We start from the raw sequence: 24,306 nt of genomic DNA, 5'->3' as shown, positions 1-24,306 counted from the left end.
CTACAGCCAACAGCATAACTAAACGTATGATGTGATAGAACAACATAAGCATGGATATGCTATTGCAAGGAATGTACTGATGAATTTGCTGGCTCAGCTTTATTTTTTTAAGTTCTAAAACTCCATTAAACGTTTAATGTCAAGGATTAGCATGCGTCTGACTCTGCGCATGCATGTCCTTAGTGGCAAAATGTCAAGTATTGAGGAAGCTGATATGAAACTTTTCGTAACCCTCTTAAGTTTCCTTCTATCTTCAATTCTTGCAAATTACAAATAGAAGACTCTCATCAGAGAAGAAAAAAAATGGAAATAAGTACAGTAAACAAAAATTATTCAAAACTCATCCAAAACTAAAGCCATGAACAAATTGATACTTGCGAAACTGATCCATCTGAAGCATCAAATGGCTGATGCCTTAGTCAATCCCTTTGTTGATTTTGTAGTAAGCTCAAACGCACACCAGCTCAAGTCCTTTAATTTCCAAAGTAACTCGTGACTCTATTTCTTGTTGAAAATTCCAAATAGAGATTTTATGGCATTGATGGCATTCTCATTGATGAATGATTCGTCAAATCTTTTCAATAGAGGATCAAATTCCTCAGATGCTCTTACATTGGCTAGGTCAGGATCAGTCCGGATTCTCTGTCAACAATAATAATAATTTCATAAGAAGATCTATGTAACAAACCATGGTGTTCTCAAAAATTGGTATGTTACCTTGAAGTCTTCAAAGCCAGCTTTCAGGGCATCCTCAAGTGCAGAGAGCCCAGCTTGTATCTGTTTAAAGAATTGGAATGTAAATAAAGCAGTTAGTTGAAGACATAAATGAATAGGAAAAGTGAGAACATCCTTCACTAAATATTTAACCTGTGATGTTTAGCTGTAGACAGATAAATAAAAATATAGGTTAACTCCGGTGGAAATATTTTTCATGGTTGAGCTAACTGCAAGTAGAAATAAGCATACTGAGAAATGGTAAAATAGGTGTTACTGGTCATTGACTATCGACCTCAAAACTAGTGGCAAGTTGGTGTGTTGATTAAACCTCCAAATGCCAAAACCAAGAGAAATGCTGAAGCAAAACGATCAATGGTAATAATAGTTCCTTGTTCATTCAAACAAGAGCAATACCTGATTAAGCTTAGAATAACAACAAGCAACATTGTAACTTGCCACCGAAGCTTCATCTAACTCTGGTTTTAATCCTAGTACAGACTCAAATTTCTCCAATGCTTCCTCATATTTGGCTTTCCTTTATCAACCAATAAAAGAACAAAGAAAAAAATTGCCAGTGAGATTAAACTCATCTGAAAGTTGGACTTCCTACGAGGAGAGAGTGTAATATAAGATCAAGCTGCATACTTGTAAAGCTGCAGCCCTTCTCGAAGGTCACTTTCTCTCCTTGCTTTTTGTTCCTTTTTCTTCAAGTAGTTTTGCATCTGAAGTCATTTACAAACATATAGAGACTACATTGGAGGCCATTTCTAGAAATATCTCTATATCTGTCTTGTATAAGGGAGAAACAATTCGGCATTGTTTATATTGGCAACTGGAACAATGATTCACTCACTTGGATTTCCCTCACTTTGTTGCTAACTACACCAGAATTCCTTTCAGCTCTGATAATCTCCTTTTCTGTTAATTCACCTGAATTATCTATCTTGCCTGGAAAGAAATAAATTTGTTGAAGACATCAGACAATGTTACAAAATATTGATTTAAGGGAAATGAACCTTGAACTTGAACAAATCGTTTCTATAGTTTTTGTGTGATTCAACACCCTAATAACCTTGTTTTTCGTTGTACATGAGTCTATGAGTGCGCATTTTACTTGAAGGTAAGATTGTGGTAGAGGATAAAGAGTACAAAGCAGGCACAGAGGATGAGCTACTAACCGTTTCTCTTCTGCATTCTCATTAGAAGTGGACCGACCCTCTGGCGAATGGTGTACATTGTCCTCCCATATTCAGCAGCAGCCCATATTTCATCCCCGAAAACTGCACTGCATGCATTTTAGAACTCTTTGATCACATTTCCAAACAGGCACTCCTTAATTACATTCTCAGAAGAAGAAGAAAAATTTAAGCAAATCCAAAGTACTTAGTTAATCGTATAGCAACATCTAACCCCTCAAGAAACTGAGATACACAGGAATGTGTTGACAGTTTGTGGAAGCAATGATAAGGACTTCAAATGAGTTACCTATAGTATAGACTAATCGCAAAACCCAATAAAGCATTTGTTTCCAACTCAATTGGAAGAAGCAGAGCGCCTCTTCATATCTCTGATTACCCAACATCTTGTTCCATGAATTTATTGGTGAACCATTGAAGACAAGACCATGATAAATGAAAGGTCTAGACATTTAAAAAGAAAGTCGCTACAAAAATATGGATCCTCCTTATGCAAACCAAGCCACATGCTTAATTATTCATTCAGCAAGCATATCATACAAGTCAAGCAATAAGCATGGTTTACTACAAGCTGCAAAGCTAGGACAAATTCGAAGGGGAAGACGAATCTAAGCGCAAACCTGGTGGCAAGTACTTTATCCCCAACACTGAACTTGCCAGTTTTATCAGCAGATCCACCAGCTGCAATCGCATCAATGTAAGTTCCACCATCTCGACCCTTGGCAAATTTCAGCCCATAAGGCTGCACCACTTCTACCTCATATTCTTCAAATGCTTCCTCTCCTCCTTCTTCACTTCCACTTTCTGCTGCTGGTTTCGATGTTTGAGACTCAGTTTCCGATGCTTTTACGACGAAAATTGACAGCTTTACCAATTGGGTATTTAGAAAACAGGTTGAAGTGCTCAGGCATGACCAATTCTTGGATGAAAGAAGCTTGGTTTGAGAAAACAGAAGTGGGGTCTGCTTGGTTAAAGCCGTTCTTGGCAAGGGTGGTGAAGAACAGAGAGAGAGGTGACTAGTTGAAGCTAAAGACATGGTCTTTGTTCTGACTTGGAGCTAGTTTGCTTGTTTTAGCTGAATGTTAAAGGAGAAGATCTTGGAGTTGGAGCTGCTGAAATTTGGAATGAAAATTTCATTTGTTTGGTCTCAAAGAAAAAGGTTTGGATTACAAGTGCATGACTAGTGGCTCTAATAGGCCGTTGTCTTCAATTCAAGGGTGTGAGGCCACGTGTCACTTTTATGGGTGGCTGACAAAATGGACCCTTTATGGTAACGTAATGTGTTGTGTTGCGCGTTCTGCCACCCTAATTGCCTTATTTCAGCACATGAAAGACTGAAGTGAAAGGTTTTTACGTTCTGGCAGCAGCAGATGGAATGGAAACTGCATGCTAAGTTATCTGTAGCAGTTAGCTTTTTTCTTTTCTTTTCTTTTCTTTAAAAAAAGAAAAGAAAAAAGCTTCACTTGCATGCTAAGTCATTATCATTTAAATTAGAACATTATGTTTCTGAATGCTCATATATAATTATATATACACACACAATCATAGATGAAGCTCATTATGGTAATCTATAGATGTTAGATTTACATTGCTAAGATGTCTCACATTAAAAAACAGATAACTTCCAATTGCTCCATCTTGACACCATCCAACTAGCTACGGCTTCAGCCAAGACACTCAACCATGGTACACTTCTCCATAGCTCAAACAACTCTACATCTTCACACTGCTTTTATTCTATGCAAAAATAAAGGAACAAAAAGAAGCCGCTTATCTACAAACATATGGATCTCGTGTAATGCGAGATTGCTCTGACGTAGTCAAAACCTGCTGAAAGAAAATCGAAGAATTAAAATTCACTTTCCATCTGTTTATATGAGAACTTAAAGGGATCTTTGGTCTTCATATCTAAAAAAAAACCATAAGCAATAATGCTAAGCTTAAGACTTTTGATCACCTGCTTATTACAGATTTACAGGAATTCTTTCAAAGAATTAAAACCTACAGTGGCAGAAAGAAAAGCTTCAGTTGTGAATACCCAAGAAAGAAATGAAAATCGAACAAGCTTGAATGATATGTCAAAGGAGAAGATATTGTGATAATACCAACAGATTATTTCTTCAAAATATTGCTAGAGAGGATTTTCTTCCCGTAAGGACTGGTCCGAAGCACAGGCACATGAGGTTTTATTGCATCCATCAGTTTAGAATGAAAAGTTCCCTGCTCATAAAGCACAGAACACCTAATCATTTTAACACAACAAAGATGCATTCCACTAAAATAAACTTGGAACCACCATGTTAACATCGGATAGTTTTTTGTAGTAGAAGAGCAATAATATGAATGTAACTGTTACAATTTTCCTCTACAAGGAGGAATAATTATAATTTTTAACCATATCACCTAATAAGTCATATAGAAGAGAATTTCAGAAGGGCAACTATAAAGAAAAGACACTACAACCCCAATAAAAACAAAAAACAAACAGGATTAGCATAATTGCCAAGAAAATCTAACTCCAATGCATTTACTAACCTTTGATTGACTGAGTGCTGCTTGGATAACATAATTGCCATAAGGGTCTTGCATGATTTGATCCAAGCGCGGATTTTCTATAAGCTCCTGAACAATGCGTACGCGCCGCTCTTCACCTGCATATTTCAGGCTTTTTTCAACCACATTACTGCTATACTTCTGCACAGACAAATCCCCATAATTACCCTCCAACTGGTCAAGAATATCTACAGTTGCCCATGGAAGCTGAAGTTCAAAGACAAATTGCACAACATAGTTCCTGCAAAATGAAAAAAACAATGACATTCTTTGCTCAAAGTTGTACATCCAAACTTGGATTTGAAAACTAGTAATTGATGCTTGTTAAACATATTTGAATGCTAGAGTAATAAAAGCTGTTTTGTGTGGGGTTTGTTACTCTATTCAATCTTTCAGAAACAATCTAAACAAGCCTATGCTTCCACGGAGCAGTGGTTTCCAAGAGTAAAACCACACACAAGACATGTTTGGAAAACCAGCCGCAGGTCAAAACTCACTACATTGCACAGACCTAAGCCAAAAGAGCTAAGAAATCAGTATCGATCTTTATAAATCAAACCTTAAAACTTAATATCTACATTACTTGGTTATAGCCAATATTGTTGTCCTCAGAAAAGAGGAAAGAGGAAAAGCAGCACAGACTTTTTTATTTTTTTTCATTAGTCATGGCATCCACCGAGATTGGTTATGCATCTCTCTCTACAAGCTAATCTATGTTTTTTTATCGCCACGTCAATACACTTCTTTGAGATGGCATATTGACAGAAGTAAATCCAAATATCTCCCAGATGAAGTGTAGTAAATAATCGCACAGATCTGTTGCCATTCTAAGAACACATCATATCAAGGATACTGAAGAGAAATGAGAAAAAGAGAGTACCCAAATGGATCTTGGGAAAGGATTAGAGCATTCGAAGTGATCTCGCAGATTAATCGGTTTCTTTGTTCAGCATCAGAATGGCTAAGGCATTTTTGTAACACGCAACAGCCATGGCGATCCGTTGCAAGCTCTACACAATTAGTAGTTGCAGCTTCAAAAAGAAACTGCAAAAGAAACCAATGCCATTCTTTCATTCCATGCTATAATATTTCTTTAAATTCTAAATTGACTAATACTGCAGGATAATAAGATTTAAACCAAGAATATAGGAACATCAAATCATTGTGCTGCTACATTATATAAGCAAAGGAGACAAAAACCCATCCAAGCAGAATGACCACTCCAGATGATAAACCAAGAGCCGGTGATCTGGTCTTATCAGTTTAGCATCTAATGCTCTATATACAAGGAAAAGGAAAAGTCCCATACTACTGCTGCTGCTGCTCCTACTGCTGGTCTACTATTGATACAAAGAAGAAGTGATCTTATTGCTACTGCTGCTGCTACTACTACTACTACTACTACCACCACCACCACTACTGATACGAAGAAGTGATCTTATTGTAAAAGGAAGTCCTGGCTTCGTTACACTTCATTAGCCTAATGAAAGCCATTCCAAGTTGAGAAGAGCATCCCCTCACCCCACCCTTGAGAAAAAACCTCTTCTACTACATGAAAATCTGAAATGAGAGACTAAGTAAAACCAAAAATAAATATGAGCAAAATCACGGGGTGATGGCTAAGTATACAAAGCAGTTGACTTGAGTAATGATATAATTAAACTCAATCGTATGTAAAGATAACTAAAAGTAATTTAAAAGTTTTCTTATCCTTCTCTTAATCTTTTATGTGCTTGTACCTAGATAAGAAGATGTACAGATAAATTAGCCTGCTTGCATCATTGCGCAGAAAAAGAAAACATCATCATATCAGCAACATCCATGTATTTGTAAACTTCAAAAATAATTCGACGCACAAATCAATATCTTTTACCTCACGATATTCAGGCGTTAAATACTGCAAGCAGCGTTGTGCAACATGGTTGCCATTTGTGTTTTTTATCAAAGTCACTATCCCTGGCTTTAGGGAGGAAACGACCATGGAAAACTGCTCCAGAGTTTTGAGGGTTTCAATAACCTTTTGAACAGCCCGAGTCCTGTGGTTGGGAAGAATTCCCAATTTTATCATATGCAAATAGTAATAAAGAAAAAATTGACTCTGGAGAAATTAAAACGCACACACACACACACATATATATATATATATATATATATATAGAGAGAGAGAGAGAGAGAGAGAGAGAGAGGGCAAACCCATGCATATCACATGAAATCCTAACGAGTTCCCCCGGCTTTTTAGTGATTGAATGAAGAATTTGCATTTTCTGAACCTCGCCACACACTTCAAGCAGCTTCTGGATGAGGTAATTACCAAAAGGATCTGTCATGAGCTCAACAATGTGATCTATTATTTCAAAGAAAATATTCTCAACATCCTTTTGGGCGCCTTCAGAAAATTTTCTTTGTAAGAAGCGACAACCATGCTGGTCCTTAGCCATGAGATAAATTCTACCAGTAATTTCATCCATGGAGTTATATTTCTGAGGCAATGCCTTCATGTCGGTATATTTCTGAGGCAGTGCCTTCATATCTGTATTCTTAAGGTGCATCAGACTAGGGAACATACCCCATGTGCCCAAACTATCCAACTGAAAACATCCAGTGTTTTGAGTAGATAAGGTATGCCGGAAATGACCATTTGAGAGAACTTTGCCATTGTGACTAACATGAGCAAGTGATTCATCTGCTCCAACAGCACCAAACTTCACAGCCTTAAGTGTGTTCATTCCATGTGATCTTGTTAGAATCTTCTCAGGAAAACTCTGTTTCCCCACCTTGTCAAAAACTTGAATCCCATTCAAATCTGTGTAAGAAAGGGCAGGATTTGATTGGTGTGGACCCCTGGGAATCACATAATTGTTCCTAACTCGTTCTTGATTAGATTGTTCTAGCCGATGGGAGATTGGCACCTCAAAATGGGGATGCCTGGGGTTTGGACATGTTAGCCTGCTTGCAATATTCCCACTTCCTTGAACCAGATGCTGAGCTTCCAACCGCTGATCATGAAGCTGCTGCATGTACACATATCTTTGCTGCATCCTATAATATTGTTCCTCTTCCATATTCCTCCAACTAACTTGATTCTGGTTCAACTGTTGTGAACGTAGGTAAGGAATACGAGATTGTGCATCCAGAAAGAATTGCTGCGGATCAGATGTTAGAGGAAACTGCAGACCAGGGCCAGGCACATTAGAGAGGAACTGAAAACCTTGCACTGCGTGAGCTAGAGGAACAGCAGAAGATAAATTTTCCATAGGCTGTGAATAGACAACCTGGGGTTTCTTAAGCTCTTCAGAATTGAATTTTGACATATTTGAACTTTCTTGGCCTATGTTTGTCACATCAAACTCATAAAAGCCACAAGGTGTGTTATTTGGTGCTTGGAAAGAGGGAACGACCATGACTGGAGCATCTGAATCGGAAATACGTGTCTTTAAGCTGTTTGGGATTTGGCCATTCAATGAAAAGGAGAAGTTCTGCATGGATTTACAAGTTTCCTCGTGACTTCCAGCTTCCATAGTCACCCCACCATCAAAGCTCAGTCCTGCAAATGCAGATGTTAAGGATCGGTCATCAGGCAGATTTGTCACCTCTGGTTGACCCCTTGCCACTGGTGATTTCTGAATTTTCTTCACTGAGTTCTTTCCCTCATTCTGCCTGCCGTTGTTATGGAGTTTCTCACTTAAAGGCCGTTTGTAGGAGTTCACACAGATGGGAGACAAGCTTCCATTCAGAGACACACTTTTAATTCCAGATTCCTCAGAATGTGGGTTTACAGAAGTAGCATTTGGTATCTCACCAAGAAGCTTCTCAAATTCATCAAACTCTAGTTCAGTTCTTCCTTCTTCCATATTGTATTCACAGTCTGTTTAAGAATGCCCTCTGGCAAACAGAGCAAGCACTAGCAGGCAAGCCAACTCCACAGATAAACCCTTCAATTCAGCAAGATTTTCTTTATACCTCAAAAGAACCACACATGACATAAGTACAAAATTCAGCAAATGCAACACCAACGTCACTCAAAGCCATCCAATACTAAACATAATCCAAGAATATTTCTGCAAATTACAACTCACAGTTTACAAATATAAACACCCAGAATTTTAATATGAAGTACAAAAATCCGCAATCTAATAAAAATCACTTTGACTAGAGCAAATGATCATAAAAATGTAATATTTTTAATCAATGTTGCAACCGAAAAATAGGCTCTTGCCATCAAAATCTCCCTACCCATAAGTGAATGTTGCGAAGGAAAAAAAACACAGCATAGACAACACAAAGACTTATGTAAGCATGAGATAATTTGTAGACCACAAAATCAATGAATGCCAATCCCCAGTCCGAAAACAGAGTCCACAAAATGCATCAAAACCATTAGGATCATCACAGAAATTCAACAATTAATAAATAAAAAACACATTTTCCTCAATTCTTACGTACAAAACAAAGAAAAGGGTTGATCAATCGGATTGCTTTGAAAAATCCCATTAAACAAAAAGTAAGGAAAAACATACCCAAATTCGATGGTTGATCAAATGTGAGAAAACCCAGATGATCCTGATCATCAAGAAGCCAGTGCCAAATTCAGAATTCAGAATCACAAAAATATCAAAACTTCACAAAACGATATATCGGAAATATGGAAAAAAAAAACAATTAAAAAAAAAAACAAGAGCAAACATAATAGAAAGAACAATGCAGAAGAAAGAGAACCCAATAAGTGATTGAAACAAAGAAAGGAAAGCAGAGAGACGTACGTGGGAGTGAGAAAAAGGCAATGAGGGGCAGTGGTATCAGAGTGAGAGAGAAAACAGAGACATATACAGAGAGAGGAGCAAAGAGAGAGTGTTTGGGGGAGAATTGGAGAAGAGAAAGAGGGTGTTTTTGGTAAATTAAAACAAAAGGGGAGTGCAAAGGGAGTGACAGTGTGTGGGTGTGTTAATTAGTGTTGTTGGTGAGGTGAGGATTGAGAGAGAGAGAGAGAGAGAGAGAGAGAGAGAGAGAGAGAGAGAGAGAATGAGGCGGCGTGAAGAAGAAGGAGAGGTTTTCAATGAGAGAAAGAAAGAGATGGCATTTGGCAAACTCGCTCACATACACACTCTCTCTCTCTCACATCACCTCCACACAGAGAGAAGGAGAGAGACCCACACCAACCAACAACTCCGAACCCATATTGCCATTTTCATGCATGGAAACGGAAAAATTAGAAAAAAAAAATTTGGAAAAATGGGAATGTGGGAATGTGGGAATGGAATGGCTCTTATTCTTGTTTAGTTATATGATCCATGTTACATGTTCTTTGCTTTCTGCCTCTGCCTCTCTCAGTCTCTCTCTTTGACACGCTTCTTGGGTTGCGTACGTATTCACTTTTCAAAGTGTTCTCTTATTATAAATGCTCTTTTTTCTTCTATTTTTTTATTTTTTTATTTTTGCACTGACTTGAAGACTTGGTCGTCTTCTACTTGTAGGCTTGTACTGATATTTAGAAAGGAAAAAAAAAAAAAAAAAAAGCTTGTAGAAATAACAAATCCTAAAATAAAAAGAAAAAACCTTAAAGTTGTTGAAGTAGTAGCATATAGCATATTAGCATTTCACTTTCACCCACCACCATCCTCCTAGAGCCTAGAGGTTAATTATGTTAACAAAATACAAAAGGGAGGGAGGGAGGGAGGGCATCTTTCTCTTTCTCTGTACAAAAGGGGATATTACAAGAGGATGAATTGGCAATGCCATTGTCTACATACATGCCTTGATCTTTTTGTTTGTTTAAACTTAAAGAACAGAGGGCAGGCCATGGCCACAAACGGCAAGCAAGCAAGTTATGTAGCTTGTGCCTCAATTTAGTATATAATTTAAGTGAGGAAAGAGAAAAGCATAATAGTAGTTGTAGCCTCCACCGCACCACTATTGAATTTAATGAAAACAAGAATATAACGCATATAAATAATATAATAAGGGTGTCAAGTAAAACAAGCATGCCTAGGATTCAAATTTAATGGCATTTGATTTGGAGGAAGGAGGAGAAGAGTGGCCATATAATATATATATATATATATATATATATATTGAATTTAGTACGTGGACATGGCCAAAAGATTTGTGAGTTGAGTTGCTAGTTCTAGTTAGACTAGGAACGGTGAGGTGGCGGGCCGTTCGAATCGAATCGGATCCTCCTCAACTGTTCACTGTTTATTTGTTTGTTTGTTGCAACTTAACTCGTAGCGCTAATTCTATTTACTATAGGGACATCAAACTGTTAGTTGACTTGAAATAATAATCCTTTGGTCGAATAAACTAAAATCAGATAAGTATAATAAAATCGGTAATTCAGCAGAAAACTCTCTTGGTTGGTTCTGATGCGTCCTGACCTGTTCAACTTCTTCAACCGCGGATTCCAAGTGGAGCGGCCTGCCACGCTCCATTGTCATGCGACGGTTGCGAGCTGCAATCCCAAACTATACATCTTCTCTATTACAATTTACATGCACCATAATACATGCGTACATACTCGCGTTAAAGTAGCCTGCCCGTTTCTTGAATTCAAGTTCGATCCTTCATCTCGTACATTAAAATAATTTAGAATATCATTTTTTTACTTCGAAAAAACAAACAAACAAACAAACAAAAAGAGTTAGAATATCTAGCAGATTGAAAATATTTTTCCTCTTGTCGTTTTGGTTGTAGAAATAAAAGCATCGATTAATTACACAAGTGACACCTTCCTTCCTTCCATATAACTTATACGAGAAGAGAAAGAGGGGTCAATTACGGGGGAAACGATCTGCGGAAGGGGGGGGGGGGGGGGGGGGGGGGGGGGTGGGGGGGATGAATGCTATGCTTGCACTAATACTAGAATTGAATTCGGTTCATACTATAACTTAATGACACCACACAACTCTCACATAAAAACATGCATCAACTCTGGACTGCTCACCTAATCACCATATATATTTATAAACATTCAATGCAGCATCTTAATCTCATCACCAAACCCGGTTTTCTGGTTTCAACATTTGCAATTCCACCATGTGCTCATCGAGAATTCAAACACCGGGTTTCAAGTTTCATAAATAAACCAAACAAAACCAAAGTCTAAAAGAATTCACACACACACACAGAGAGCACGAAAATCTCTTCCATTTAAATTATATTTGCAGTTATTGGAATCGTACACTTAACTGAACTACTACTGCAATTCAACATCTGCCGCACTCCCGGTAAGCTAATCTCACCGGAATCTTTTATGTATAAAAAAATGGCTCCAACTACTATCTTCATTCTTATAACTTGTTGCCACTCATCCAGGTTGACCCTGTTCACTCCTCTTCACCACATCCTAGTTATTCTCGATCAACTCTAGTACCCATAGCCTGTCACAGTTAGAGCAAATAGTTGGACAATTGCATTTTGAGCCAGAGAAAAGCTGAGAACAGGCAGCAATATAGAATTTGGGCTATTTTAGATTAACTACAAACCTGAATTGTCCATGGGGTTGCCAGCAGGCACTGCTGCTTCTGGCTCTTTAATCTCAACAACTACACAGTCTGACATTAAGAAAGTTTTTGCAACAGACGATGCGTGTTCTAGGCAACATCTCACCACCTGAACATTGAAAAACAAAATTCAAAAATCACTTCAAATCACTGCAAATCTAGCTGCAATACATGAAGTAGAGACTCAGTTTCCAGGCACACACAAATCCAATACAGCTACACACTAGAATACCTCATGCATCAAGTAAAATTATCTAGAAACAACCTATCAGGCATCTGGAACCACCTATGAAGACAGCACTAAACTCCCAACCTACCACTTCCAGTTAAATTACTAGAGAATTCAGCTAAACCAACAAAACTAAGTCTTTCACTAGCACTCAGGATCAGTTACACAGTTCATTCATCACCATTCAAATACCAAAGAGCATAAACGCTGCCAAATCCGTATACACGATGTACATGACAGCTCCAGAACAGAAACTCACCTTGGTTGGATCAATAATTCCAGCAGCCATTAAATCTTCATAGTTTCCAGTAGCAGCATTGTATCCGTACTTAGGATTGTCACTGGAAAGCACCTGAAAAAGGAGATTTCAACTTATTAAACATACATAGAAATCAGATAGTAACATAGTACATAAAGCTAAACGAAAGAATACCTTCTCACTGACAACACTTCCATTTACACCAGCATTCTTGGCAATTAACTTCAGGGGGTAACTAAGAGCTCTTTTAACTATATCTGCTCCAACCTGTAATTTACCATATGGTTTGAGCCTTGAGCAGACCAAATAAATCTAAAGAGGGAAAGAAAAAAAAAAATTTCTATCCTGCATATCCAATAATCAATTCAATTTCTGCCATTGTCAGAATCTTCTTTGACAAAACTCAAAAGATTGAGGGAGTTCAATAAGCAACATATAAGTTACCTTTTCTTCATCATTATCAAGAGTATCCTTGATTGCATCAACCTTTGATGCCAACCTCAGAAGGGTGCATCCACCTCCAACAACAATACCTTCCTCAACAGCTGCCTGGACAATTACAAAATTTTTAAATTTCTGCTGGTTTCTTTAATGTGCAAAAGACCAGATGTAACAAAACTTAACAGGGATATAATTTACAAAGATTTAGTGTTGTGAATTGTTTTACCTTTGTTGCATTCAGAGCATCTTCGACTCTCAGTTTCTTTTCTTTCAGCTCTGTCTCAGTTTGTGCTCCAACCTTCGAATATTCAAGAAAAAGTTAATACAAATGAATTCCCATTGGTACTACTTTGTAATCCAAATTATCTACAAGTATTTAGAAACCAACCTGAATTACAGCAACACCACCAGATAGTTTTGCAATCCTTTCATTAAGTTTTTCTCTTTCATAGTCCTGCTCTGCCGCCTGCATATATAGTTTAACTTATTAAGGCTATTACACTATGATAACAAGGAATTACAAACAACTTCTGTAAGCAAATGTGGATGTGAAGGTGAGAAAGAGGGCTTCACCTCAATAAGGTTCTTAATTTGGGCAACTCGCTTGTTAACTGCTTCCTGGGTACTTCCATCACCAACAATCGTGGAGGTATCCTTTGTAAGCACCACTTTCGAAGCATGGCCAAGGACCTCCTTTCCAACATTGTCTAATGTGAGCCCTACCTCCTCTCTGATGACGGTTCCTATATGCAAATTAACAGCATCTCAATATCACTTTACAATCCGAAAACAAGAACGGAGACTCATATGTTATACCCCCTCCCATTCAAACAGGAAAGAAAAACTATACTATCAGCACATCACAAGACACCTTGGGCAAGATGAGACAAAAATGAATGATAGATGTAAAAATACCTCCAGTCAGAATAGCAATATCGTCAAGGTACTGGCTCTTGCGCTCACCGAACCCAGGAGCTTTAAGGGCAGCAATCTTTAGAGCTCCCCTAAGCTTGTTTACAACAAGAGTTGCAAGAGCTTCTTGTTCAATGTCTTCTGCAATGATTATAACTGGGTATCCTCCTCTTATAGCTTCCTCCAAAATGTTAATGAGGTCCCTTGCATTTGTTATCTTTTTATCAACAAGAAGCAACTGCACAAATAACATGTTCAAAAGTTACTTCCATCGTCCAGTAAAAAGAAGGAAAAAAAAAAAAAACTTGTGATAGCAATTGAACACATTACCTTGCAGTTCTCATATTCAACGGCCATTTTCTCACTGTCAGTGACGAAATAAGGTGAGATATAACCACGATCGAATTGCATTCCTTCTACAACATAGAGGCTGTTCTCAGCACTTTTTCCCTCTTCAAGGGTCACCACACCCTTCCTACCCACCTTGCTCAAAGCTTCAGCAATCATGTTTCCTACTTCATAGTTGTTTCCTGCACTAACTGCTGCCACATCTGCCAGCTCACTGTCTTCAACCTGCAATGAGTTGTAAATTGATCTTGTTCTGGAGAAACTTAAGGAATATGAAGCAATGAAAAGAAGCGACAAAACCATGATGATACCACCACAAGGTAAATGATTGAGAAACAATTAACTTGGAGATCAATTCACACTACCTCTTTGGACATTGACTTAAGCTCGTGTACCAGAGCTTTGGTGGTCTTCTCAATGCCACGTGTGATTAAAACAGGGTTAGCCCCAGCTGCAACCACCTGAACAATTGAACTCGGTTAACATAAGTGGCCTTGAGTCTTGACAGAATCGATCTTAACAGAATGCAATTAGACAGATCATGGTACAAACCTTGACACCTTCAGCAATAAGACCTTGTGCAAGAACAACAGATGTTGTTGTCCCGTCACCAGCTAGGTCATTAGTCTTGGCTGCCGCCTGTCTCACTAGCTTAGCTCCAATGTTCTCAACAGGGTCCTCCAACTCAACCTTTAAAGGCAGAAACGAACAAAGTGAATAATCCAAAATTGCAATGCCTAAATGACCCGTGAAAACTGGGATAAACTCAAAATTGCAATATCACAGAAAGTGAAAAGGCATCATTCAATTTTTTATTTAAGGGGAAATGACAGCATTTAGCTCATAAGCTTCGCCAAACTCAAAACATACTGCTATAATCTCAGAGTAAATGCAAAAGGAAAAGGAAAAAAAAAAAAAAAAAAAAAAGCGTTGATGCTCAAGATGTAAAACAATTTTTAGCTCATACGCTAAGAACTATACTACAGAGCAAAGCAAAAATGAGAACAGTCGTTAGCTTTAAACTAGTTCTATCAGAAAATGTGACTGTAAACAAAGAAAGGGCTCACATACCTCTTTTGCGACAGTCACACCATCATTAACAATTTTTGGGGAGCCATACTTGCTCTCTAGAACGACATTCCTACCCTTTGGACCAAGTGTAACCCCAACAAGGTCGGCAAGCTTGTTGACACCAGTCTGTAGAACAAACAGAATGAATGTTAGAACGTATACATAAGACGCACCAATGCATTAAAACAGAAAATAGCATCCTTCCTGTTCAGAAGACTCACTTGTAGTTTCTTAATGGCTGAACCATCCTTGTTGAAATGCAACTCCTTGGCCATGGCACAGATCCTAGGAGATCGTGTCCTCCTTAGAACTACATTGTGCCTCCTAGAGAATGAGAATGGAGAAATGGAAGCACGAGATGACAAGTTGTCGAATTTCCTATCAATCACACGGCTACTAGGAGCAGCCAAGGAGCCAACTGAAGTCATGGCTGCAAAAGTGGATGCCATCTACCCCTGTAAAAATTGAGAACATCAGAAATTGTATAACTCAATAGTTGTTGACCATGTAGAAATTGATAGCATCATAAAGGAAAAGATAAAGACCAAACAACAATATATAAAATATGAGATGAAATTGATTGCTAGTAAGCTATAGACAAAAGGCAGCTAGACAAATTTCTCGTAGCATATCTAATTAAACGCAAATGGGGTCCTCTTTTTTCTTTCCGGTCATAAAAGCAATTTCATTTCATTTAATTTTAACTGGATTATCAAGATGAATTAATTAAAACGAGGAAACACAACGCAGAGAACAAACACAAGCTGAAAAAATAAATTGAAAAAGTCAAGATTAAACACACAATCCTAAGCTTCAGCCAAGAGGGGCATGGGAAGCCACCTCTCAAAAGCGCCATAACGAGAGGATAAAGACTTGTGTAGTTATATCAGCAAAATAATATGAACAAAATTAGGCAACAGAGAGAGAGAGAGAGAGAGAGAGAGAGAGAAGGTTTGAAGAGGACTGACCTTACAACCAAACAGTAGAGTGGATGAAGAGTGGGTAGATTTAGGTTAAGAAGAAGCAGCAGCTCTGGTTTTGGGTTTAGTGGGGTTTTTGGATAAGAAACGCCGAAGGAGAGAGAGAGAGAGAGACGAGAGAGTGAGGGTGTGAAATGCAATTTTATACAGTTATAGTATGTTGGCGACTGATGGATGGATGGATGGATAGATGGAGTTAGGTTTACCTCTAGGGATACATAAGAATAAAGTTGACACCCACTCCACTGCCCGCCCTTGAGCTCTTGAAGCTTCCAGACTCAAACTAAATCTGGACCGTTGGACCCCTTTCCTTTGTCCTACTTCCGAACACTCCAGAACCTTTTTTCTTTTTTTTTCATAAGCATTTTCTCTCCTACGATTTCCTAATGACTTAGGATTGGGCTCAAATCATTGCACATTTTCAATTTAGAGTTGGGCAGAGGCCCATTTGGATTTGGTTTTCTTTGGTTGGAAAATTGATTGGGTTGTTTTGATGTCTTTCCAACTTCTTCGGGTTCGTATTTAGAATGATGATAGATTACGCCGGATGTCGGCCCGATTTGGTTGGTGGGCTCCTTCTAACCCATAGACTTTGGTTGTAACAAAAAATACATCAATTTACAAGAAAGAGTATGAGCATTAGGCCCCTGTTTAGCTCACGGAATGAATTTGAAGGAAAATTATTTCTCATGTCATTTCTGAAGGGATGGAAAATAGAAGATTCATTTCATATGTTTGATAATGCTGGAAAATTAACCAGGAGATAACACTTTATTTCCTTCCCCATATTTGTTTTGAGCAGGAATGGAAAACAAAGTTAGTATAAATTTTCAATTATACTCATATTAAATTAAATAAAAAAAGAATGCATTTAATGATATATTGTAATTTTAAATTGTTAATGGGAACAAAATGGTCATGAAAAATGTGTATTTAATGTTGGTTCATTTCCCCCAAACTTTCCCCTGAGCAGGGAAAACAAAAGGCTTCAATGCTAAAATAGTTCTTGTGTCTTATCTTGTTGGCCAATTTAGTCCATGTGTTTTTAATTTGGCCAATTTGGTCCCTGTGTTTAGCACTGTTAGCCAATATGGCCCATTCTGTTAAAATTGCCGTTAAATAAACATGATAATTCTTTTTTTCTTCTTCTTCCTTTGAAAACCTATAAATTTTGTTGAAATTAATTTATAAAAATTGAATTAATTTAAAACTTCATTAGAACTAAAACATAGCATTAGAAAAAAAGATATTAAAAAAACAGGATGGGCGCAGGGCTGCTCAGCAATGTGGGTTAGGGGAGTGGGGTGATGACTGCATGGTGAAGATTTTACTGGAAGACGGTCAGGAGTTAGGGATTGTTCTTGAGAGAGAGAGAGAGAGAGAGAGAGAGAAGGGGAGGGTGGGGTGGGGTGGGATGAGTGGCTATGGCTTGGGGAGTTGGGGTTTTTGTGTGTGGGTGAGTTGTTGCTGGGCAGAAAGGGTGTTGCTGAAATGGTGTTGTCCCTTGATTTTTAATTACTTTTAGCTTTTAAATTTTATTTTTATTTCATAATTATTTAGTTTATAGATTGAATTCAAATATTTATATTTTTTTATTGATATTTTAACAAAAAGTTTAACGGATTGGATTATGTTAGCTAACGGTCTGAAACACATGGACCAAATTAGCCAAATTGAAAACACATAGACTAAATTGGTCAACGGACTAAAACACATGGACCATTTTAGCATTTAAGCCAAAACAAAACCCAAGTTGGGAGGATGACTTCACTTTCCTCCTACTTTCTCATGGGCAAGGAAACGATTTCCCATGCATGGACTTACCAAACATAAGAAAGTAATTGATTTCTCATTCTCAAGTCTCCTTTCCCATGAACCAAACGAGGCCTAGAAGTGTTAATAAAAGACGGACTTACCTATTTTAACATACCAAAGTTGTTGAAGAGGCAGTTAGAAATGCTCTTATAATTTATCACATGTTAACAATTCGTTTTTTAATATATATAAAAAAAAAGAAAAAGGAATCATAGCCAGACTATAAATGATATTCGCGCTTGCATTTATTTTGTGAGTACTTTAGAATGATACAATACTGGCTACACCTACTGGCAGATGAACATAGTTTGCCTTTCATTCAGAGCTCCTGAGATTCTATTATCCCACATTTTCTTTCACTGGTATTATAATAAGAGAATTGTTGTCTTCTGTTTATAAACATGACTTGGACGAAATGCATAGGGACAGATACACATAGGATCCCAAGCCTCCATATTTAGAGTCCACGCATTTATCTGCATTTTGCAAAATCTTAGAGTATTCAAATAATCTAATGCTTGTGGGTAGACCAAATCGACTACTGTTATTTTTCCCCAAATTGACGGTAATGACGCCCCTCTTTTTTCCATCGTTCTGGAAAAGACCCCATCTTCATTTGCTAAAAATTGAATTAGAAGAAGACAAATTATGGAGACACAAATGAAGAAGGGAGACGGGGCTCAACACCATCCAGGAAGGGCTGGAAGGAAATCTAACAACCAAGCCCATTCATCAAATGCTCTTTCTCTGGACTTGTCGTCTGTATTGAAGATGATAGACATAAATATCTTCTCTAAAGACTGATCTGATTCTATGCATCCAATGAGAATCAGAATAATTAATGAAATTACTAGCCTTGTAGATCAAACTCCCTAAATGGTTGAAAAGGAGAGAAGTACCAGTCACAGTATATATTATCAACAAGAGAATATTGCTTTTATATTGATATTTACGCCAAGTTACAATAATCCAGTTACAAGTTACCATCACAAAACCATGTTTAACCAATGATTAAAAAGGAAAGAAAGAAATACAAGAAAAAAGGAAGCTGTATCTCTTCTCAGATACACACAAAAGAAGCTATTAATGCAACAACAAAAAACGCTCTTTCTAAACAAACCAAAGACACATTACAGTGAATCTTCTTTCGTTTTAGTTTCAGCATTCGGAAACTGGCTAACCTCTATTATAGTTTTTTCAGCAGAAACTTCCTCAGGGACCTGCAGAGGTTCCAAAGAGTCTACAATGTCTCGCATTAGAGGCCTTGCTTTTGGGTTTCGGTTCAAGCAATGATAAACTAGCATGGCTGCCTTATGAACTCCTTTAATAGGATAATCTCCTTCTAGTCTCGGATCAATGATGTTGAGCAATTTCTTCTTCTCTTTGAGCATGGGGAGAGCCCAATCAGTAAGGTTTTGTTCCCGGGCTGGCCGTGACTTGTCTAAAGATTTTCTTCCCGTCAGCAGTTCGAGAAGAACAACACCAAAGCTATAAACATCACTTCTGGGAGTTAGATGGCCTGCACACAGAGATAGATAGTAACTATGTCAGTCCGAAAGTCACTTAAAGAGAATATGAGGCCATCAAATGATCTTTAGTTCCCCAACACGAGTTCAAATGCCATGTTTAACAGTGAAACACTGACGTTGGATGTTATGGGGAACAAAATGGAATGATTTTGTCTCTATCTGGTTCGCAAAGACCTTCCGAATGCCAAAAGAAAAAAAGTGCCTTAATTTGTGATAGGACTTACCTGTCAAGATATACTCAGGTGCGGCATATCCATATGTCCCCATTATGCGTGTAGAAACATGAGATTTGTCTCCCACTGGTCCATCTTTCGCAAGGCCAAAGTCAGAGAGCTTTGCATTGTAGTCCTGTTTTGCGTATGCAAAGAAAGTGCAACTGTAAGTTTTAGCAAGCAAATTGCAATTACTCAGAAGAGCAATGATACCTACGCTGCAGTAATTCAAATTAGCTCATCCCACCAATCCACGATAATTTTTCTGTCCACTCGAAGAATAATAAAACTCATACAAGTGCAACTGATATAGTGGTATTTGGTACTCTAGGACATGATCATTGCGAACTTAAGTAGTAGCTGAGTGTAAAAAAGAGTTGAATCTGACATCGTTCTCATGCTGGAGATTGTTCTCCATCCATGACTAGCTAACCCTTGGTAATTTTGTTCTTCATGCATTTTTTTATATGATCATATAATAGCATTACCATCTAAACCATCAAATTTCACAAGCCTCACAGTACTGAACATTCTCAAATTATCAATATGAGTTCAATTAATTTTGTTTTCTTTAAAAGAAAAGGTGAAGTATACCAACCAGATCCAACAGAATATTAGATGTCTTAAAATCACGATAGATGACAGGTTTCTCAGCTTCATGGAGAAAGGCAAGTCCTTTAGCTGCACCAAATGCAATCTTCATCCGTATGGACCAAGGCATAGGAAGCAGCACTCCTGAGAAAAGGCAAACATGCATGTGAGATACAGTCCTAAGTTAATAATAGGCCCACAAAATTCACCAATTAATGTTTAACAGCTTCACTTTTAACAGATTTCACAATATATAAGGTTTGTCTTAAAACAGGTCCCTTTCCTTTATTTCTTTTACTTTTCATTTTCATATTTTGATCATCTCATAACAACTTAAATCACTATATCTTTGGCATAACAATTGGAAATTGGACGAAGTTCTGTAATTCCCATTTGGGATAGGTCATCTTTTTTAGGGGCCATTTCTAGCTGAAAACAACTTTCACAGATCATAGTGAGATATCAATAAATTGTGGCACCTTATGTATTGTCATTCTAGAATTTATCTTTCCGTTTTATGGTCATTCTTTCTTTTAATTCCTTTGCATTCTATGACAAAAAGAATTAATGTCCTAAGATGTTCATTCCAAACCCTGTAGTGTCATCAGGCAAATAATGATATCATCCAGCAGCTTGGGTAGAATAATGTGCAAAGGTTCAACGAGAGAAGACAGATGCAAGGAGAATAAATAAAATGAAAAAGGCATTTTCTTAAATCTTTGTGCCTGGTCAATCATATTGCTGTTCCATTGTTATTTTTCGTCATCCCATTCAATTTTGCCTTCAGGTAAAAAAAAATAATCTATCTTTTGTCCCTAATTCTCTCTGCATTTACATATAAATCAGATAACTCTTTTTAGGGATATAAAATGCTTGGTTACTTACTTGAAAATAAATTGTTTTCCACACTTCCCCGAGCCATATACTCATATATCAGCACCCGCTGTTCATCCTCGCAGCAATATCCAATGAGCTTTACCAAATTTGGATGAGAAAGCTGCCCCAAAAATATGACTTCTGCCTAGAAATGCACAAACCGCTTAATGAAACTAATGTTTGTATCTTTTATTTGATCTTCTTAATGGGCTAAAAGATAGAACACAATGCTTACCAGCCATTCTCTGTGTCCTTGATAACTGTTATCACCGTCATGAACTTTAACAGCTACAGCAAGGGGGGAAATCCCCTCTCTTAAATCCTCAGTGATGAACCCTTTATACACACTTCCAAATCCTCCACCACCCAACATGCGATCTTGCCTAAAATTTCCAGTGATTATCTTTAGCTCACTGAATGTGAATGCAATCAAAGGATTTGCAGCTGAATCACGGCGTAGGATCTCAACCTCTTCAGGATTCGATGGTAACTTACTATCATCTTCCCTAGGATTCACTGAGGGGCTCTGGTCTTTTGGGGACTCTGAAAAGAAAGTTGAGAGTATAACATCACACATCCAACCATCCAATCCAACAAGCAGCAAAAGTCAAAGCTTTTTTTCCCAGATGAACTTGAAAATGCATCATACATAAAGAACTAAGTAAAAGAACAAGAACAAAAATTCTTTGCAGATTCGAGTGAGCACTTTCAACTTTTTGATGGTAACATGAAATTCTTTTTACCAAAATCAATTCTCTACAGCAATAAAGGTAGAAAATTCCATTACAGTCATGAAGAGATTACAAAATACTGATACATAATATTTGATAGCAACAAAATGTGAAATATTTAATCTGCTATGCAAGTTAGTAACTCTAGTCACAATTTATACAAGAGAGAAAAGAAAATCTTTGACAGTCGTCATATGGACCGGGAGGAAGCTAAAAGATTACTAATTTCATAAAGTAAAGAGCATATGACTAAAAGTAGAAAGAAAGGGAAAATTTTAATTTTGGGCCAAAAAGAATATACTTTCAGAAACTCATTAGAGTGAACTTCTACTATCAAGATAAGAATCAAGGCATGAGGAGCATCCACTTCCAACAGGAAAGGTAAATCTATTACCTTTTTAAGCGGCCATAGAGAAAAAGTGAAAAGGTATATTCTGTTCATTTGTTTTTTCCTCTAAACATATAGGATTACAAAACAAATCCAACAAAAACATGTTGCCTACATAAATTACAGCAAAAGATATATCTCAGTCCGAAAAGGAAAAAGGATCCTTTTGCATATCGCTATGTAAATACTCTTAAAAATGAAACTTTTCATAAGATAGTCAAAATCAATTTGATTAATTTCTTATGTATTGAGTTTCTTGTACGAGGAAGAACAGCACACAAATCCAGAAGTTATACATGAGGATCCAAAGCAGAGAAAAACAGAGCATGATTATTTGAACTAAGGTTCTACTCCAATCTCTCACTAATCTAATGAGAAAAGCAACAGAAATGCAAACTCTCTCCAAAATAAAGCATACTGACAAACCCATTTAGAGAAACATACAGAAAGAAAGAAAAAAAAAAAAGATTTATGAGGACCAACCTGACTTTGCATTGGAAGAGACTCTGTAAACTGAAGGCTTCCACCTGAACCAACAGTTACCCATTATAGCAAAACCAGAAACAGCCAAAGTCCAGTTCCTCACCAGCCACCCATCACCATAACTAAGGTTAAGTCAGGCTTTCAGAAGGATGAATCAGACCCAAATGAAAAGCAAAGAAAAGAAGAAAAGAAAATTCCAAAAACAAAGATACAGGAGTAAGAGAATGGGTAATTGTTTTCTTGTGACTTTGTGTGGATGGTACAATTGTTGATGAATGAGAGAAAGAGTAAGAGAGAATTCTTGATGGTAATGATGGGGTGAGGGGTTGAGGTGGGTGCTGGTTCTTGGCCATGGCAGAAATGGGCCCACATAGTCGGAGGGTTTTATTTTTGTTTTGATTCAAAAATATATATGGTGCTTTCTTCTCAGTGCGCAATGCGCATATATAAGGTGGATTTCAATTCCCACCAATCTTTTTCCATCATTCTCCAATACATTCTCTCTTTTCTCTTTTCCTTTAAAGCCCATATGCCTTCTTTTTCGGCCCCTTGTTCACACTCTTCTTTGGTATCACACTAGCAGGAAAGTTGCTAGTCAGTTGCTTGCTACTATAACTTACCTAACATTCATTCTTATTAAAATTCTAATGGGTAATTTATCTGAACATATATTATTATATAGACCAACTCACTTTTGAAGTGTATAGTGGATAATCAGCTTCTCCCATGAGCATAAATAAACTATATTTTTTTATATAAATATATCTTCCACTCATTTCATTTGGCTTTTAACCATAACTTGCTCAAACAAGTACTAATAGACTTCAAGAAAAACCACGAACTATCATGGGAAAAAGATTTTTAGGTCAACTTAAGATAAGTACATAGTGGTTTGCTTCTTTGCAAAATAAAAGAAGAAGAAATATTAATACAAAAAATTATCTAGTCTGATATCTTTTTACCTTGCTATTCATGGCAAATTATTCCTTTCTCCTCATTATCAGGAAAAAAGAAAAAACAAAATGATTTCTTTGTCCTCTAATCTTGGCTCACAAGACTGACCAAAATAAATTATTGACTGACACCATTTGAGAGATAAAGACATTATGTGCATTTATATCTCAATCTATATCTCTTCCTTTTGGTGATAATCTATTGCTCTGTTTTCTTTTCCTCCTACAGAAGACGTAGGAATTATGAGAGGTGTGTAACAAACTGTCACCAAATTTTATGCAAGTTCTCTAAGAAGATGTCACTTTTAAAGCAATTTATCTTCAGAATATAAAAGAGTAAAAGTTTCATGACAGTTTTGCATCACAGTTTGAAAGCAATTTATCATAAGCTTGACTTTTGTATCACAGTTTGTTTGTTTGTTTTAGGTAGACAGTAGAGCATTGAATCTGGAGTTGATGGAAGGAATTTTATGTCTCTGCAGTGCAGCACTGTGCAGGTACATGTAAGTACAAAAAGGCTGCTGTA

At 37.3% G+C, this 24,306-nt stretch overlaps 4 protein-coding genes across 10 annotated transcripts; all 4 read right to left on the bottom strand.

The window, feature by feature from the left end:
* Positions 1-217: 217 nt before the first annotated feature.
* Positions 218-3,207, bottom strand: LOC117631014 (protein MET1, chloroplastic). 2 transcript variants are annotated; one of them, XM_034363928.1, is made up of 7 exons: positions 2,534-3,059; positions 1,896-2,002; positions 1,571-1,665; positions 1,363-1,439; positions 1,132-1,252; positions 718-777; positions 218-642 (listed from the first exon to the last, which is right to left on the bottom strand). In XM_034363928.1, the coding sequence occupies exons 1-7, from the start codon at positions 2,947-2,949 to the stop codon at positions 499-501; spliced, it is 1,020 nt and encodes a 339-aa protein (XP_034219819.1). In that variant the 5' UTR covers positions 2,950-3,059; the 3' UTR covers positions 218-498. The 2 variants fall into 2 exon arrangements, with proteins under 2 accessions (XP_034219819.1, XP_034219820.1); XM_034363929.1 differs by lacking the exons at positions 1,132-1,252; positions 1,363-1,439 and having other exon boundaries at positions 2,534-3,207.
* Positions 3,208-3,453: 246 nt separating this feature from the next.
* Positions 3,454-9,758, bottom strand: LOC117631013 (pumilio homolog 12). 6 transcript variants are annotated; one of them, XR_004586284.1, is made up of 9 exons: positions 9,227-9,756; positions 8,984-9,026; positions 6,660-8,418; positions 6,340-6,502; positions 5,347-5,510; positions 4,449-4,707; positions 4,019-4,133; positions 3,871-3,914; positions 3,454-3,743 (listed from the first exon to the last, which is right to left on the bottom strand). XR_004586284.1 is itself a non-coding variant. In XM_034363925.1 (9 exons), exons 3-7 carry the CDS (start codon positions 8,315-8,317, stop codon positions 4,026-4,028), a joined length of 2,352 nt encoding a protein of 783 aa, XP_034219816.1. In that variant the 5' UTR covers positions 8,318-8,418; positions 8,984-9,026; positions 9,227-9,756; the 3' UTR covers positions 3,454-3,743; positions 3,871-3,914; positions 4,023-4,025. The 6 variants fall into 6 exon arrangements, 3 of the variants coding, with proteins under 3 accessions (XP_034219816.1, XP_034219815.1, XP_034219817.1); XR_004586282.1 differs by having other exon boundaries at positions 3,454-3,740; XR_004586283.1 differs by having other exon boundaries at positions 3,454-3,740; positions 6,660-8,398.
* A 1,751-nt stretch (positions 9,759-11,509) lies between these two features.
* Positions 11,510-16,503, bottom strand: LOC117633066 (ruBisCO large subunit-binding protein subunit beta, chloroplastic). The gene is made up of 15 exons (XM_034366736.1): positions 16,191-16,503; positions 15,444-15,677; positions 15,223-15,348; positions 14,704-14,841; positions 14,517-14,612; positions 14,134-14,376; positions 13,807-14,041; positions 13,465-13,634; positions 13,280-13,357; positions 13,118-13,189; positions 12,895-12,999; positions 12,625-12,717; positions 12,451-12,543; positions 11,945-12,071; positions 11,510-11,839 (listed from the first exon to the last, which is right to left on the bottom strand). The coding sequence occupies exons 2-15, from the start codon at positions 15,669-15,671 to the stop codon at positions 11,826-11,828; spliced, it is 1,818 nt and encodes a 605-aa protein (XP_034222627.1). The 5' UTR covers positions 15,672-15,677; positions 16,191-16,503; the 3' UTR covers positions 11,510-11,825.
* A 2,426-nt stretch (positions 16,504-18,929) lies between these two features.
* On the bottom strand, positions 18,930-23,333 carry LOC117633067 (probable serine/threonine-protein kinase PBL16). Its single transcript, XM_034366737.1, has 6 exons — positions 22,828-23,333; positions 21,461-21,768; positions 21,235-21,370; positions 20,357-20,493; positions 19,771-19,894; positions 18,930-19,536 (listed from the first exon to the last, which is right to left on the bottom strand). The coding sequence occupies exons 1-6, from the start codon at positions 22,889-22,891 to the stop codon at positions 19,148-19,150; spliced, it is 1,158 nt and encodes a 385-aa protein (XP_034222628.1). The 5' UTR covers positions 22,892-23,333; the 3' UTR covers positions 18,930-19,147.
* Between the last annotated feature and the right edge of the window lie 973 nt (positions 23,334-24,306).

Source organism: Prunus dulcis, chromosome 6, assembly GCF_902201215.1.
Source record: "Prunus dulcis chromosome 6, ALMONDv2, whole genome shotgun sequence".
Classification (NCBI taxonomy): domain Eukaryota; kingdom Viridiplantae; phylum Streptophyta; class Magnoliopsida; order Rosales; family Rosaceae; genus Prunus; species Prunus dulcis.
This window is presented reverse-complemented; position numbering and strand designations above follow the sequence as displayed.

Coding starts and splice junctions, on each gene's coding strand:
- LOC117631014 (XM_034363928.1), bottom strand. CDS start 2,949: ATGTCTTTAGCTTCAACTAGTCACCTCTCTCTCTGTTCTTCACCACCC. Junction 1,253..1,362: donor GAAGGGCTGCAGCTTTACAA/GTATGCAGCTTG, acceptor TGGTTGATAAAG/GAAAGCCAAATATGAGGAAG. Junction 778..1,131: donor GTTATTCTAAGCTTAATCAG/GTATTGCTCTTG, acceptor TTCTTTAAACAG/ATACAAGCTGGGCTCTCTGC.
- LOC117631013 (XM_034363925.1), bottom strand. CDS start 8,317: ATGGAAGAAGGAAGAACTGAACTAGAGTTTGATGAATTTGAGAAGCTT. Junction 6,503..6,659: donor ATTTCATGTGATATGCATGG/GTTTGCCCTCTC, acceptor TCCCAACCACAG/GACTCGGGCTGTTCAAAAGG. Junction 5,511..6,339: donor TAACGCCTGAATATCGTGAG/GTAAAAGATATT, acceptor TTTCTTTTGCAG/TTTCTTTTTGAAGCTGCAAC.
- LOC117633066 (XM_034366736.1), bottom strand. CDS start 15,671: ATGGCATCCACTTTTGCAGCCATGACTTCAGTTGGCTCCTTGGCTGCT. Junction 13,190..13,279: donor GTGGTGTTGCTGTAATTCAG/GTTGGTTTCTAA, acceptor GAATATTCGAAG/GTTGGAGCACAAACTGAGAC. Junction 13,000..13,117: donor ATGCTCTGAATGCAACAAAG/GTAAAACAATTC, acceptor GTAATTGTCCAG/GCAGCTGTTGAGGAAGGTAT.
- LOC117633067 (XM_034366737.1), bottom strand. CDS start 22,891: ATGGGTAACTGTTGGTTCAGGTGGAAGCCTTCAGTTTACAGAGTCTCT. Junction 21,371..21,460: donor AAGGACACAGAGAATGGCTG/GTAAGCATTGTG, acceptor GTGCATTTCTAG/GCAGAAGTCATATTTTTGGG. Junction 20,494..21,234: donor GGAAAACAATTTATTTTCAA/GTAAGTAACCAA, acceptor GCCTTTTCTCAG/GAGTGCTGCTTCCTATGCCT.